The sequence below is a fragment of the Gambusia affinis genome, linkage group LG09 (genome assembly GCF_019740435.1).
Source record: "Gambusia affinis linkage group LG09, SWU_Gaff_1.0, whole genome shotgun sequence".
In the NCBI taxonomy this organism is placed as follows: Eukaryota; Metazoa; Chordata; class Actinopteri; order Cyprinodontiformes; family Poeciliidae; genus Gambusia; species Gambusia affinis.
The window spans coordinates 7,302,808-7,320,302 of record NC_057876.1 but is presented as its reverse complement, the minus strand read 5'-3'; the positions used below and the strand labels follow the sequence as shown (position 1 = coordinate 7,320,302).

Here is a 17,495-nt window from a genome sequence, read left to right as displayed (position 1 = left end):
AAGTAGGCGCAAATTGCTCCCATCTGAATTTGACAGCCATGTTTGCATCTGCATGCATATAGTGCACTCTGCTTTGTGAATCTGGTGTACAAATAAAGCAAATGTTTGAAATTGACTTAAAAGTATAAGCCATTGCACTGAGTCGTAAATTCCCTCCCACAAAAGTTTCCAAGCGAAGCTTGGTGTTTCATTTGTTAGATTTCCATGCAGATATTCAAAACATAACCACTTTAAAAGCACAGCTGCTAACCTAGCCCTCAACTCCAGGCCCATCAGAAAAAACAGCAGCAAACGTTCAGCATCATCTATACGCTTTCTTCTTTTGCATTTGGTGTATGTCAATAAGTGTGCAACATCACCACAGAAAGGCTCGGCATAGTTATTGAAAGCTTCCAGGAAATGTTATAAATGAATAATGCTGTCTTGAGACGTGTTTATTAAGGATAAACAATGAATGTTTAAAAAAAAAAAAAAAAAAAAACCTGTGAGTTTAGAGCACAAAATAATTTTCATGTGTCAAAGAAACTTGAGTTGGTAAGGCACCAAACTGGGCTCCAGCCCCAGGGGGACATTAAATACAGCCCTGCATACAACACTTACCACTTAAGCTCAGAGGTAAAAAAAGACAAAGCACTTTAACTTTAGTGTGAAACAGCACATACAGTAGCTTTAAAAAAAAAAATCCTGGCCAGTATATCTCTAAAAATAGCTCTTGTCATGGATGGCTCTGAGACAGGCTTTTAGCATATCTATTTCTGACATTCATTCAACATTCATGGTACCTGCCTCCAATCCTTTTATTACACTACAGCAAGAATAGGATAAATGTGTTTCCCCCCCTCTCTGTATTATCACAACCTGACAACCCTTTCTACTCAGAAGACGCTGTGCCTGAGACATAAATTAATATATAATCCCATGCCTATATTCATCACTATAAAATGAACAGGTCGCACACGGGTGTCAGGTGGAAGCTGTGCAGACTGGACAAACGAGAATATTGGGGGCTATGAAATGGGAGCTGAGTTTAGCTGAATCTAAAATGGGGGAAACCTGGAGTGATGGAGGCCCTCCTTTATTAGGCCCAGCCCTGCCTGCTGTCGGTTACTGTTCAGCTGAGATCACAATGATCCTCCAGAGCAGCCGCCTGGGTCTCTCACTTGCAACGCTATTTGCTACAAATATCACACTAACTTCTGCACAGAGATCACTGAGCGGCTATTAGCTGCCATGTTGTGAATGTGGCTATGGTGGATCATAATAGAAAAGAAGAAGAAGAAGAAGAAGAGGGAGAGGGAGGGGGGGTGGGGGGGGGGACAAGTCCTGACGCAGCAATAGGACAGGGTTGGAAAATCTGATTCCACCTTCATCTTTAAGACAACAACACTGCATGACAGATATTAGAATACACAACATGGGGGAGAGGAGGATCGAAATATTTAGGAGCTGAGTACGAGTGATATGAATTTCCAGTTAAGCACAGAAAAGGTAAGAGCATCACAGACCTGGATCCGCACAACTACAGCCACCACTAGACAACAGCAGCTATCACAAACGGTGAGAGGACACAAGACATAACGAAGGTTTAGGGGAGAAGGAGGGGGTGGTGGTAGTGGTGGGGTTGGGTGAGGGGTGGAGTGGGGGGACACACACACACACAGAAATACATTATGTTGTACCAACGTCATTCATTTCAACGCGTAGCCGTGATGGAGCGCCGGGTGTCCCCGCTCTCGACCAACGCGCACCGCTTTTCTCTCCTCTCCAGAGCGTGGTGCGCTGCGAACCGGGCCCCAAGCGCAGATCCATTAACGAGTACCGAGGATGAACATCAACAGCACGTTCACAAGCACCAGAACCGCGATCACCGTAAACACCGCGCAAGTCTGGACATCCAAGGCCATGGCGCAGCGCTGCGGGCCGATGCTGAGAGGGGGGCTCTCTGTTAACGGCTTGTTCCCAGCTCGCTCTCTCTTTCTCTCTCCGACCCCCCCGCCAGGTCTAGACGCGAAGCTTCAAAGCGGCCGAGAAATCCACCATTACCGGTGGGGAAGAAATGGAGAGGGGAGGATACAAAAAAATAAAAAATAAAAAATGTCTTCCTATGCCTCTTCACAATAGCGTTTCACAAAGGCACGGGAAGAGATGCATCATCCTCACCATCATCATCGTCATCAGTCTGCACCGCGATTTCTCCCCGCTAGTCAACACCTGTCGGTGTTCTCGCCTCTTCCCCTGCACTGACCGACGGCCAGGCCAATAGATTCGCAGGGCTAACAAGAGAAAAAGGCTGTGCGCAGGCTGTTCGCAGCTGCCGAGCAGCCTTCCGGTGAGTGGGAACCAAGGAGATGTACCGAGAGCCTGAGAGGCGGTCCTCCGTGATCAGCGCGCTGCTGCTGGACTACCGGCTTCAGACATCACCTACAGCCGGGGGAGGGGCACAGCCAGCCCCCTTTTCTGACTATATCGACCACTGAGACCACAATCATAACCTCATTCATCTCCCTGCCCATCTAAAAATACCGTGCTGGAAGCTGTGGTGATTTATGGCTTATCATTAGCAGCTCAACACGAAGGGGACTGGACGTAAAATAATAGTTCAATCTCCATCTTCTTATCATTCTGCTCTACTGGCGTGATGTCAGCCTTCTTTATTGCAGTTTCTGTCAGTAGCAGTGATTTACAGGTGATACTGTGTTCAACTATGTTTACAATCTTTTTCATAAGCGTTAACACCAAGATCATCAGAGTACTCAACAGTTGGAAGTTTAAAATAATAATAATAATAATAATAATAGGCATTCAACACACACATCTTAATACTAATACTGTACTAATATTGGGTTATTATAAGCTGTAACAACCTTTATTATATTATTAAATTCTGTTTCAACATGTGTCTTTTGGATTTAACTTAAGTTTCAATAAACTCCCTTACATCTTACATAATACTTAACTAGAAGTTTATATAATTCTTCATAAGAAAGGTAAGAACAGATTGTATGAAACTTAATAAGAATGTTTTTTGAAGTTAATGATACCAAAACCTATCAAATATCTTTATTTTATCGGTTCACCAACAAAAACGTTTTATACATTGAGTTGGGAAACAAAACAGCTTTAAAATGCTTATGTTTTGTGTTGAATCAAACAACATTGCACTGAATTGTAACAGATGTTTTAATACAATCTGTTACAATCAAAAAATGTAGATTTGAAATAATCTTTCAGAAGATTATTATGAAATTCTAAAAGGTAGACTTCCTGTTTTTGTGGAGACATTTGAAAGCTGTCCCTTCACCAGTTCATACTCTCGATTTTTCACTCAACAAATAAGCAAATTACTTCATAACAATGATTTTAACCACGGCAGCTTTTGGCATGACGAGTAAAGAATGGAGGGCCCAAGCGCAGACATGTAGCAGAGCTTTTTTAATTAGTGTTAAATATAGGGAATTTTCAAAAGGACGTGAGACAAAGACCAGGAAACAGGCACGGTAACGGAGGAGACAGTGGGGAACCATACAAACCAGAGAGCTTAAATACGCAGACAGAGAGGAAAGAGAGTGGCACATAAGAACCAGAGGAACTAATCAGAGGTAAGTAGAGGCAGCTGGGGAAGAGAGCAGGCAGAGGGAAATAGAGAGATGTGAAACAGCTGAGTAAGGAGAAAGAAACAAATCTGAGACATAGATGAAGGAGAAAACCCTCAAACCAAGGTAAACAATAAACACACAAAAAAGGAAACCAGTTCAGAGCACAAGCAATGAAAAAAAGTGAAGTAAACATTGAACAAGTGAACAGTCCTGCGACCTTTCAGACCTGTCATTGCTATATTTATGGACAAATTACATTTAAAAAAAATAAATTCAAGACATTTTAAGGCCTTAATTTTAGATGCAGGAATTTAAGAGTTTTGAAGACTTTTTAAAGATGACACCTTGATGATAGCTCCTAAAACTTTGATATCAAACCTTTTCGTGTTTTCTCCATAAAATGGACGAACGATGAAAGTTATGCAGTTGACACTGAGTGAACTAATGCAAGTAAATTAACAAAGTTTCCAAAGAACCTGAAAGTAAAAACTAATAGAAAAGAAGAAAATTAAATAACAGGGAAAGAGACGGCTAGTAAAAGTAAGAGGTTTCAAAACTATTAATATGACTTAGCTCATCAGAAGAACAATGTGTAACATCAGGGCTCCCATCTGCTGTGTGCCAATTTATTAAACACTGCCAATCAAGTTGTTCACCTTGTCACATAAAACCAGCTTCAAAGTGACCATATCCAAAAAAAAAAATAAGTGCTACGTAAAAAAGGCTCTGGTTCTGTAATTCTGCTTAGTTTTGATCAAGGAAACAGTGAAAAGTTAGATGACTAGCCCTAAAGGACTGATTGCAGATTTGTTTTGTATTCTGACAACAGACAGAGAGCAAAATGTGAGCAAGAGCTGCTTTGTGTGCATTTTATTTTGTCGTATTCGAACAATGAATGTGAGCAGAGAGAGGATTAGACGAGCAAACAGATGTAAAGGGCGGGCCAGAGAGCAGAACGCCAATGTGATGTGTTGATGTCATAAATATGCTAATATGCACAATGTGTCATCTGGTGACATTTAGATCACTTTTTCAGCTGACTTTAGCTACAAGTCTCATAAAAATGTCAATTTTGTGAACTGAACTTTGACTTAGTTGGTAATAAGTCGGAACTTGCACAGACAATTCAGCTGAATAGAACTTTATGCTTACAAACGAACAGGTTTCCTTGCTTTGTAAGGTTTCCTGGGGATTTACAAATGAGGATTGTTGAAATGAACACAATTCAACTCCACTGATATATTGCTGGCCTATTTTAATGTCAACTAAATAAGGCACAGTAGCTTTAGTTGCCACTGTTCTAATGAAAGACATTCCCTCTTTGTTCTGCATCGTATTTAGAAACAAAACAAACAAACAAAAAAAAAAACAGACAAGAAATTATTACAAAGTATTTTCACCAGTATGTTGGTCCCAGCCTCTTTATTGCTACTGGAAATACCCTAACCCACCTGATGGAGCTTTATTGTGAAAGAATAAAACTGCGTTTGTTGTCATCTTCATTCTAGACGTAGTAAATATTTATTTTATTACTATAAATAGTTAAAACCTTTTCCTAATGCATTATTATTCATATTTTTGTTATCTGTACTTGTAAAAGGTTCAGTCTACTTGATGAGCATGCTTGTTCTCTGTTCTGTTTTTGAGGTTAACCCAACAGAGTTTTGCAACAACAGTATTCATAGCCCTTAAACTTCTTAATGTCTTGCATTGCATAAGATACATTATAAACGCAAAGCACTTTTCAGAGGACTTTATGTGACAGACTGACACAACCCATACAAATATGTAATTGCAATTACATGGAAGGAAAATTATGCATGGTTTTACTTTTTCTTTTTTCCATCATGAAAACCAAGAGACCAACCAGATGGGCCAGGGAAAAGCTGTGGAGAAGATAAAAGCAGAGTTATTTTATAAAGCAACACATGAAAATTTGATGCAGCACGTTTCAGCCCATCACCTGAAATTGAAAGAGTATGACACAACTGCAGCCCTACCAAGACACGGCCAACTATCTGAGGTGACAGCCTGCTCAAAGAGGGCATTACTCAGATCAGCACAGAATAGACCAATGATAACTCTGGAGGACCTTTAGAGGTCAGTCTGCTGACTAAAATCAGGCTTTATGGAAAAGTATCAAGAAAGAAGCCTTTAAAAAATAAACCCTACGGTGAATTAAATACTATTTCATCATCAAATAACATAAGAAGGGTGGAGATACAACCCTAAACATACAGCTAGAGGTAGTTATTAGATCAAAGAATGGCCTAGTTAAAGTCCGTACCTAAATCCAACTCTGAAGCGAGACCTGAAAACAGATGTTCACAGATTACATCCATTCACTCTGAGTGAGTGTGAGCAAAGCTGGTCAAGGTATACCACAAAGCTGTAACTGCAGTCAGTGTTGAATTCACAAAGTCAGATTGGGATGTAACTGTAGTCGTTTTAAGACCTCAAACTAGCTGTGTTACGCCGAAACATCCTGTTTATGATTCCATTTCATAGTTTTGCTTTTGTCGTCAACAAAGTTGTATCACGAAGAACATTTCTTAACTGCGCACAAAGACGATCTGCACTATAAGGCAGTGAACGTGAGACGCCCTTCACCCAGAGAGACACCGTGACACACACTTTAAAAGAGCAAGCAGCTCTTACACATAGTGACTACTCTCTGAGTCTGCTGCACACTGTAAAGCTAACACAACAACAGCACATCTTATGTTCCGATTACACGATCAAAGCAGCAGAAACTTTAACTATTAATGTACTTTTTCCTGTCTTGCCCAACGATTCCGATTACTGCTTTCTCAGTTTGCTCTTTGCACTGCGAGCAAACTCCTACCACAGTTGTGGGCTGAATTTCTTGGGCAACAGTGTGGCGGTTTGGAGCATACCAAGCATATTGATGATGAATGCTGGCAAGGCAGATTGAGAAGTTTTAATGGATGTTTTGATCCCCCCCACATCACTGCCCAGCCCCAAAAGATGTCGCTGCTGGTGTAAGCCGTAACAGCCAAGAGATCCATGCCGAGTGCGGACAAAGTCTGTTTCCAAGCAACATTTCAGCGCTGCCTTTCAAACATACACGAGGAGAGTGTTTGGTATTCAAAACGTATTCCGCGCGGGGCCCCTTTAAGGCTCAGCAGTTGTGAGTGACAGGATGAAAATGACCCCAGTTCCCATCTGAAGCTTGCTCTTACCATTGGCATGCAAATTGTCACTTTGGCCTTTATTTCGCCAGCGATACTTAAAGTGAACATTGTTATACTCATGAGCAGGCTGCAGCACTTGTCCTGTAGCTCAGGTGCAATCACCGTTGGATTGTAAAAAGAAGTCTTGAAAGGGAATACTGATGCTACAGCTTAATCCCCCACACAACAAAACTAGCCCAGTTAGCCGCTCGACACACAGATACACAAAGGCAAACCCCTAAGATCCACCTGAGAGCTCTGGTACGGATAAAAAGACCTCAGAAGAAGTTCAAAAGAACAACACCAAAGGAGCGCAGTACATCAGTATTTTTAAAGCCATAAATAATTTCCGAGGCACTTTCTGCACATGCATGCTGATAAAAGCAACGGCTCCTGAAAGGCAGGCTTTCAGTGCACAGAGAGGGGTATGGTGCATCACAGCTGAGATATGACAGTCGTCCTCAAACATGCTCCCCCCCCCCCCTCATCTGTGGTTGTGTGTGTGTGAGAGACTCAGTGAGCAGATTACATAAGCCTGTCCTACCTCTGTGGGCTCCCTCTCCAATCTCCCTGACATTTAGACAACAAAGGTCACATCTGAAAGTCTAAATCTGTACAGACACCAACGCTAATATACCCATACGTACACAAAGAGACAGAGAGCATGTATAAAAGGCCGTAATTTCTCACTCTAGGCAGAAATCTTAAATCAAATTAGACTTATTGCTGTTTTAATTTACTGTCTTAATGTGAGGCAGCAAGATTACATCAAGAGATCACATTTTCTTTTACTGTAAGTCCAAATGATGTACAGAGCTTATGGAGCAAACGTGACACTGGAGAAAGTTGAATATGGGCTGCGTGTTTTGTTATTTGTATTTGCAGCTTTTCAAAATCCAGTCCGGTTGCAGCCACAAATTTCACTGTACTTATTGAGATATGTGATAGATAAACACAGATCATTACATAATTGTGAAGTGAAATGAAAATGTGTTGTTTTCATACTAATTCACAGATAAAAAAAATTTATAAAATGTGGTTTGACCTTTTGTACTCAGTAACCTTGAGTCAGTCCTTTGTGGAAACACATTTAGCTGCTACAGCTGGAAGAGCAGGGAGGTATGTCCCAATCAGCCTTGCACATCAAAAAACCAACATTTCTTTGCTAAATTGTGAACACCAATCTTCAAGTGTTACTGCAGATTCTGTACTGGGTTTAGGTGTGGGTTTTGACGGGGCCATTTTAACACATGCATGTAAGCGGAGCTCACTTTGGCTTTCTCTATGCACCTTTTTCATAAACTATCAGCCGTTCTGTCAACAGACTCTCCCACCTGAGCCATGAATCGTTGCACCTCCTCCAGAGTTACCATGGACATCTATGCTCCTTTAGATCTCTGCTATTTTTCTTTGACTTCACAATGAAATAAAATCCAAATAAATACATTTGAGGGACTTTTCAGACCTTGTGTGTTCCTCAGTTTCCAGTTGACTATTTTCCCAAAAGTAAATCAATCTAAGAGTCTTATTGAAGGCTGCTGAGTTGACTCCAGAAGGATATTGTGACAGGGAGAAATGATTTCCAACTTCCCCCATACAAACCCAGATCCAAACAGATCTTTTATTTTGCCAAGGGATGGAATGAAATGTGGTACTTTTTTCAATCTGAACCTCTGAACCAGGGGAGCCCAAAGCCAATCCTGGAGGGCCGGCATCCTGCATGTTTTAGTTCTCTCCCTGGTTTAACGCACCTGGATCCAATGATGGCTCGTTAGAAGGCCTAAGAAGAACATTGACATGCTGAAAAGGTTATTGGTACCACCAGGGAGAGGACTAAACCATGCGAGACGCCGGCCCTTGAGGAACGATTTTACGCACCCCTGATCTGAACTGAACTTGTTCAACCACTAGTTGGCAGTACAGCTAATGTAGGAGTCATAGTTGGGTTTTTTTGTTCATTTTGTATAGAAATAAAGCATATTAACAAAAAGTATCCTGGATAAACTATTCATACATCAAATACACCAGATATTCCAATCTGCAATTACATATTAAATATAGATATATTGTTGGGGGTTTTTTGTTGCCAACTGTGATTTTACTATGCAACAAAATGTAAAAAGAAAAAAGAGTTGATTAAAAAGAGAAGTAGAAATGTATTCAACACAGCACAACATGCTTTATTACCCATAACAACAAAACCAAATTACAAGCCATCAGATATATGCCCCACCTTTTGTATCTCTAGGCAAAACTAACAACATAAACAACAACAAATATAGAAAGACCAGATCATTTCCTGTTCTAAGGCCTCTTTGTAAGGTTTTCTGAGGTCGCTGAAGTCATTGCTGTCCCTTTTGGCCTTTGGCTAAGTAGCTACATATTTAGAAAATCTTTCCTCGAAAAAGACTTCAATTTTTAGAGCTTGCAAATGAATCTGTTTGTGGTTGGTAGGTATTTCACTAATGGGAGGCAAAGCCCACCACACCCATTTCCCCTTCAGTCTGCTCCAATTCTTTTCTTCTCCTCCCATCCCCACGGCAACCACACTGACTTCCTGCTTCCTCCCAGGCCTTCCAAGCCACAAAGCGCCCTAAAAATAAAATCGCTGGACTTTTCCTGAGCACAGTTTGTGTCACCATTGTCCGGCCATCAGCTGTTTATTCGTTCAGGACCATTTAGAAAGTCAAGTCAGTGGGTCAGAGCACACAGAGAGCTAAGAAGAATAGACAAACAGATCAAACAGAGGGGCTCTGCCAAGTAGGATGAAGGAATCCTAGTCATATGCTAAACATCACAGGAGTATATTTTCTAATGACGACATCAGAATCTCCAAACTGTAGAATAAGATGAAACTATCCTGTGACTGTTTTCTCTTTGATTGAGTCCCTGTTGAGACTTGCAAATGAACCTGAGAGGATCGCTAGAACTGAAGGTAAACTTAAGACACTTTTTGAATTTCCTCAGCCTGAACTTATTATAAATGATATTCAGGAAAGGAAATGCATCTGAAGTAAAGCTTAATTAAGGAATGTGACACTGGGGACTGGTTTTAATTTAACATGTCTCAATGGTTTTGCCTTCTTCTTTGACAAAGATTACCACTTACTTCTTGATGGTTCTTGTGAATACCAGCTGTGAAAATCAAACCCAAGACTCATGCAGGGAGGAAAAAAGTTACCCTCTCATCTACCTTTGGTTCAAGCAAATCTCTGTTAATTTTGTTGATGAAAACCATAAATTGTCCAGGACGAGAACTAAATAAAAACTCCTGCGTTGTGAGTAGAATGTGTTTGTCCGAGAGTAATTCAATTTCAGTGTAATAAGATGCTTTTAGAATAATAAGAAAAAACAAAAAAGTGCAAAGTGCTTGGAGTAATCAGGACTGCCAACAGAGTAGAAAAGACATCAGGAAGCAGGCCCTCCTGAAATTATTGCAAAGCTATGCTAACGGCTACATGCTAACGTGGTACTGGGGCGACTGTAGAGTCTCGTGATCGGAAGATTGTAGGTTTGATTTCAGCTTCCTGCTGTCACATGTTGATCTATAAATGTAAGTGCTAATGAATGTGCCTCGAGTAGTCAAAATGATCGGAAAAGAGCTATATATGTTCAGTCAATTTAACATGATAATGTTAGCATGCTAACATGTAAACCACAGTGCCAACAGTAAAACGGACATGTTATAGAATCCACATTCTGATCAGACAATGGAATATAGCACCATGTGTGTAAATGGGTTTAATGAAAGCGCTAATAAATAGTTTCTAGCTGCAACTTCTACTACACCTTACAGATTTACTACTGCTCAAGGATGTTTGACTAACTAAAATCCTAACTGGGGATTTTACATTAACTATATTTCTGACCAGTTAATTAAAAATGATGAATAATGAATAGGGAAAAAAAAGCAGAATTCCTAAGGGAAAAGGAAAAACAACAGGCCAAAGGTAGAATTGCCAGATCAGACCTTAAATGAAACTGGAGATCAGTAGTGGCCAAGAAGAAGTGATGTGAATCTCTATTACTGTCTCACATTTTTGGGTAAATATCTGTCCATCTAGATTGTTTAACACACAAAACCTTCAGAAATATACACATTTTTCACTTGGATTAAAAAACCCAGCTAGCATTGGAAGAACAGCAATTTGCCACAATTTTATATTCATTGCACACACACACACGTCAAAGTCATTAATATTCTCATTTCACAAGAAAATATTCTATTTTCCTTGCATTTGAAACTATGTCTGTAGATATGATGAAAATAAAAGACATGATTGCATGTTTTATTTCTCAGCCCTTAAAAAGCCTCTTCATTGAGTCATTTCTGCTCCTTCTTCTTCCACAACAAAACATAATAACAAAGCAACAAGAAATCAACTTTTAGGAGAAAAGATAAAGCCACAGCCTCCCCAAATCTATTTATGATTCTCAGAATCAGTAGCCTACCAGTGTGTTATAAAATAAAGCAAAACAGATCATTTGAAACCCCAGCTGCGGCACATGGGAAACACTCAAATGAACTGTGTAATGATTTGCTTGGTTGCCTGAATCAGTGCCACTTTACTCCCATTCTGCTGCGCTGGTCGTGAGTGTTCATGCTCACTATTGTCACTATTCATCAGAGCCCTGACTTTGCCACCTGCGGCCCTGAGCACTGGGAAGCAGGGGAGAGATTTGTCCTTTCGGATCCATCCTGAGGTTACCGTTCATGCCGTTCATCAAAAGAAAAATCATCTGCGTGAAGATTGTTACAGGTCCCTCTGAGTAGATTTACGTTTATTTCTGTAATTCACTTTAAAAAAAAGGAATTAATTTCTTAATTTTCACAATTTTAGCCGCAATTTCTCAGAAAATTAGAAGATAAGTGTCAAAAAGATTTTCAATAAAAAAAAAGTTAGCTTACAATATACACTCATTACTTGGTTGAAGCTGCTTTTGCGTGGAATACTGCATCAAATCAGCATGACGTAACATATGGGTTGATCATTTGTTGTTTTAAAAGTGGTTTATAAATACATTTGGTATTGTACAGTTTTATAACACCAGCAGACGACGTGACTCCCCAAATCATTACGACTGTGAAAACATCTCTCTGGGACCCTGGTTCCCAAAATCAAGTGCATCATTTATATTCAACTGAAAAGAGGACGTTGGGCCCCTGAGCAACATTCCAGTCTTTTTTTCTTCTTAAGTAAGACAACTCTGATGTTGCCTGTGGTTTAGGAGTGGTTTAATATGAGGAATGTGACAGTGGGAGCCCATAATGTCTTTGTGTTAGCTTTGGTCCTTGTGAATATTCCTGAATGGGCTTTACTTTATACTGCAGTAAATATCTTTGCTGCCTGTATAGTTTTTTACCCCCAAAACCTTTTTCCTTCCACTCAACTTTCCATTGACGTACCTGAATGCCAAACTCGGTAAAGCTTGTCAATGTAATAATAATAGCTCTCTACTGAACAATTGTAAAGTAAGCAGTCACCCTGATACGTAGGAAGGCCATCCCATAATATTTGTGTTCTTCAATTGGTGTTATACCATATTCAAATTTTAAAGTAAAGTAAATGTAGGGTTTCTATTTTTATCATCAAAGTTAACATAAAAAATAAAATATATCACTTTGAATGAATTCATTCTCACAACATCTTATATAGTTTGACTCCCAAACTAATATGACTACACACAGGCATGGGTGATCAAGAACAACAACAAAAAAACATGCATACAAACACTCTCACACACACACACACACCAGGCTGCAGTAGGCAGGTGTTCTCACATGCCTGAAGGGGAGGAATGGGGTGAGGCAAGGGAGGACAAGGTGAAGGAACACAGAGGGGGGGAAAAAAAACAGTAGGGGAGAAAAACTGATCCATGAAGAGGAGAACGAGGGAAAGGAATGAGTTCTTAGGTCACAGAGAAAAAAAAACATAAGGAGGCGCGCAAAGAATGGAAAATGAGGTAAAACTACAAAGACCTCGGATGTGTGGTTGCATAATCAGTGTCTACAGTGGAGAGTTTGCTCTTATGCCACATGTGGTGTAGCACAGTAGCAGGGAGGTCAGAGGGAGAAAGTTAGGCTAAATAATGCACACGAGTAGTGGCAGCTGCCAGAAAAATGCAGCCCATCGTACTCTGAGCCCTCCAGGATACATCCGGACTCTCAGGAAACTGAGAAGGCAGTTAGCTTCTGTCTCATTATTTTATGGCAGGATAAAGTGATCATGGTTAGAGGAGTGTGTTTGATTTAAATTGCAAAATGCAGCTGGGGTAGTTAGTAAAATCAGACTCAGAGCACTTGATGATTCATTGTTAGCACGATAGTTCTGTTCAGTGTTTTACAGTGAAAGCTACAAACTTTTCCCTTCTCTGAATGAAGAAGCTGCACAGACAAAAACATTTATAAAGTACAAATACATGTGTAATACATGCATAATGTGTCATTCCTTTCACATATAAATACAATTAGGTGTCTTGTTAAAAATGAGAAAACATCTTTGGAATAATTTAAAATGATAAAGTAACCAAAAACATACATAATAGCTATGTTCATGAAAAATCTGTAAGGTAATCATTGAATAGGAATTAAGACCATCAGCTTTATAGCATGTGAAGAAAATCTGTACCAGATACTGACTGTCTGTTTTCTAGGGCTGTGCAATGAGTCCAAATTCAATTTCACTATTTATTTTGAGAAAATTAGTTGACAAATTAAATTATTACTGTGAATTTTTGGCTTCATTTTCAATTCTTCTTTTGCTTCTTAAGTGTAATAAAGAAAGATCTAGTTGGTAAAATGCAATATGGAATGAAAAACTGAACAGCCTATAAACTAAAAGCTAAAACTACTTCAACCATATGGCAAGATATCGACATTAAATTGTCTGTACCCTGCAAATTATACTGCATGATATGAAATCCACAACCTGCTTTATGAGGTCTGTGGTAAATTTAATTGGATAAAATACATAAAATGTCTACATGAGCTGATTATCTGACTAAATAGTCCACTAACATCAGCTTAGTTTGCAGAAAACTTATTATTATCTGCCAACTAATTGAAAAGTTAGTTAGGCGACAATTAGAGGACGCTTAAGTGCTAAAATTCTGTCAATGTTATCGATCAAATTATCACTCTAATAATAATAATAATAATAATAATAATAATAATAATAATAATAATAATAATAATAATAATAATAATAATTTGTTATTTTTCATCCCAGTTTACGATACAAAAGCTGTAAAGTAAGTTGGGAAAAAGTGTAAACAATTGAGAAAAAAAAACGACACAAAATTATCACTAAGACTGTCCTGTCAGACAGACTGACAGCATCTAACAGTATTTTGACTGAAGGCCCTGGAATGGATTAATCCTTGATAACCAACCATCTGGCCTAAAAATAAACAGTGAGTCACAAATAGCGGACAGTGTGAATCCTGGTAAATTAGAAATGGAATACGACCCAAAAGATACCGCCAATGTTCAGCAGAAAGTGTTTATGTGTTAAAGAATCTCATTATAGGAATCACTGCCTGTTAGTGCAACCTTGTTATTACTCCTCCGACGTGCCAGCAGCGCAGCGTAGAGATGGAACGGTGCATACTCCGGCTCTGATGAGACATGAGCTGCACACACACAAGTCTGTGCATGACCTGACAGAATGCAGTGCACAACAGGACGATGCTGTAAAACAGGATGGGCCAGAGAGCACGGCTCCTCCAGTACCAGAGAGCATGCAGCTCTCCTGAAAAGTCCAAATGGCTTTTGCAGTGAGCGGTGGAATCCGCCTTTATGCTTATGTAAGAGAAAGGCCCTGAGCCTTTCTCCTTTCCCTAACACGCATACAAACACACTCAGCATAAATGTGGCCACATAACCATGTATACACCATCAACCCATTTCTTTGGGAAGAATCAGCCCGGGGAAGTTCTGATCCGACCATCCGCTTCAGACTCAGGCAGGGACACTGCTATTAATCAGAGCTCATCATGTACTCCCAAACAGCTGTTGGCGCGCTGGCAGGTGAACAATGCTGAATGAACGCCGATGAAGGATTCTGGGTCGCCTTTGGGTTATCGTGCAAACTATGCATGTGCACAGTTATTTTGGGCATGGACCTATTCCCAAGGCTTCTCTGAAATAAGGCCTTAGGTGAAATTCCATGTACTGTGTGTTTGGCTACGATATCGTTAGCTGGTGCTACTCACTGCTAATCTAATAATAAAGATGTCAATGTAATGACTCTTCTGTCCTGACAGATTTAATACTGAATTCTGGATAGCAGCCTGTAAAGGGCGTACACGTGTGTTCGAAGAGGATGCATCATTCAAACAGAGTCGCTCTGTATTTTAGCAATAAAACGGCAACAAATTCACACAACTTTAAAATTGTCTATCTATAAACACAAACTGCAGTGTATATGTTTGAGATTTCATGTACGCAACAGATAAGGGGGAAAATGTGAAGCAAAGGAAATCTAGAGGCAGTTTTTTCTGCCAAAGTGACCCAATTAACAACTGTTATGCCTAGTTTATATGGCAAGACGTTTATACCAGTTTTCTCCTTATGGAGAATCTTAAGAATGCCCTGATTATCAGGATGGCTCTTAAGGTCATTTCAAGAGTTATTCCTGCTGTGTTTGGTGTGTTAAGAGTGATCTGGTCCACTGGGAAAGACATCAGGACTGTTTTCAACATGTTGGATTGTCTTGACCCGACATCGCAGCGTGTCCAGTGTCCCCTGAGGACAAATGAGCACGCAGCCTGTTGAACCCGACCTGCAGCCAATCAGAAACCAAGGTGATGGAAACACACAGGGGGATTCTAAACAAAGGAGACAAAGCAATGGCCATGGCGCACTATAATGTCTGACGGACATCAGAGACATCTTCTTCTATTGTTTTTTTTTTCTGTTAGTCCATAATGTGTTGCCATTGCTTCTTGTCAGTCGACCACGTTTGTTGATCTGAACTCACGTTTGGTCTGGGGAGGTTTCCTGTCCCACATCTAAATGTTGGTGTGTGGTGCTTTGCTCTTTCCATATGGCTCAATTCCACACACATCACACCAAACATGTTACAGGTACAATTTATTTTATCCTCATGCGTTGTTGACAATCAGCCAACAATTTAAAAATCCGGCAGTGTGAACCAGGCATTGGCTTTCCATCACCCAAAATATTTCTTTTCTGGTCTAATTTGTTGTTTCCCAGATAATCTGCATTTCTGCTTAGATTAAGTCACACACAGGTCCCTAATAATGATGTAAATGAGATTTTATTTAGGGGTATCAAAGTAAAGATGGATATAAATGCACTTAACACTATTCAGATTCATATTTGTAAACAGTTTGAAAATTATATATGATTTTCTTTTCACTTCTCTGTTATTTTTATTGGTGCTTCATATAATCCCAAAATAACATTTAGTTCTTTGTGTGTATAAAGCAACAAACTGTGAAAAAGCGTTGATATCATTTGCATTAGTTCATTTTTGCTGCTGCTGCTCCTCACAAGGACAGAAAGAAGAACAAGAAGAAGTCCTTCAAACTCAACTTTGCTCCTTTTCATCCATGCCTTGCTGTTTGGTCAACTAGCTCCTGCCTGCTGACTCATGTATTCATAGTAACTGGATACCATTGCATAATATGATTAATACTGCAACTTAATCATATACAATTTCTGTTGAAAGTCCTAATCTGCATGAAATCCCTAATAAGACAACTCCACTCCTTCTGGACAAGTTGACAGCAGAGATTCGGGCGCAGCAATTAGCAACAAGCTTCACGCAGACCTCTTATCTGCACAGGAATTAAACACCGCCACTGCCCACATTTTTATTTTTTATTTTTTTAATTCAAAGTGTAGAATGGGACGGGACAGAAGTGGAGATGAGTGGCTGGTGGGGGGCGAGGAGGGGAAGGAAACCATGATGAAAGTGTAACACCAGAGCAGAAATGGAGAGGGGAAAAGTAAGGGAAGGAGGAGAGCAGAACTGGGGGAGAAATCCATTTAAATGAAAGGGAGAAAAGAGGCGTCAGCATTAGTAGCTAATCCACTGCAGTGAGAATGCTTTCTCTCTGCCTGCGGCCTCACGGCTTCAGTCGTCATCATAACAGGAAGACTGTAACATACACTTAACTGTATTCCAAACAGCACATCCAAGCAAGACAGCCCTGTGAGAGAAAACCATTCGCCTGCAGGGAAGCCAAGATATCTTGCAGCCCCATTTTTTTTTTCTTTGTTCACTGTTGATGTTTCTTATTAGTATTTCATGAGCGACTTCCGGATTTGTTCCATAAAAATAACAGTATCTCATTTGAATCTCAGTCTCTCGCCATTCAAGCTCGAATTCCTCAGCGTTACATGTCCGTGTTCGGAGCCCCAAGGGGAGGGCCGTGACAAAGGGAGCATCTCTCTTCCCTTCTCTCCCACCCCTTTTTCTCTCTTTTCACCCACACACTTTCTCTATTTAGCTCATGCTTAAAAAGGATGCCTAAAGATAGAAGCAAAGAAGCTGAACGGGAGCCAGCCGAATGTCATAGCAACAAAGCGCCGCGGTTCACAAATACAATTTAGATCAAGAAGAAGAAGAAGAAGGGAAAAAAAGTTATAATCAAAGTCAAAACGCAGCTTTCTCGTTTCCTCAAGGACGAAGCTTACTTGGTTTCAATCCAGAGACGTGGCAGCCGTGAAAAGCTG

At 40.1% G+C, this 17,495-nt stretch overlaps 1 protein-coding gene across 15 annotated transcripts in view; it reads right to left on the bottom strand.

The window, feature by feature from the left end:
• The window catches only part of LOC122837298 (rho guanine nucleotide exchange factor 9), a 59,644-nt gene that overhangs the window by 31,059 nt on the left and 11,090 nt on the right, over positions 1-17,495 (bottom strand). For 2 of the 15 annotated variants that reach the window (XM_044127566.1, XM_044127570.1), the window contains exon 1: positions 2,161-2,787. The exons of 8 other annotated variants lie outside the window; for them this stretch is intronic. In XM_044127566.1, the coding sequence (XP_043983501.1) occupies positions 2,161-2,175 (15 nt within the window). In that variant the 5' untranslated portion in view covers positions 2,176-2,787. Of the gene's footprint in view, positions 1-1,683; positions 2,788-17,495 lie in introns of those variants that run through there. 5 more of the 15 variants (XM_044127562.1, XM_044127565.1, XM_044127572.1 and 2 more) reach the window with 4 other exon arrangements.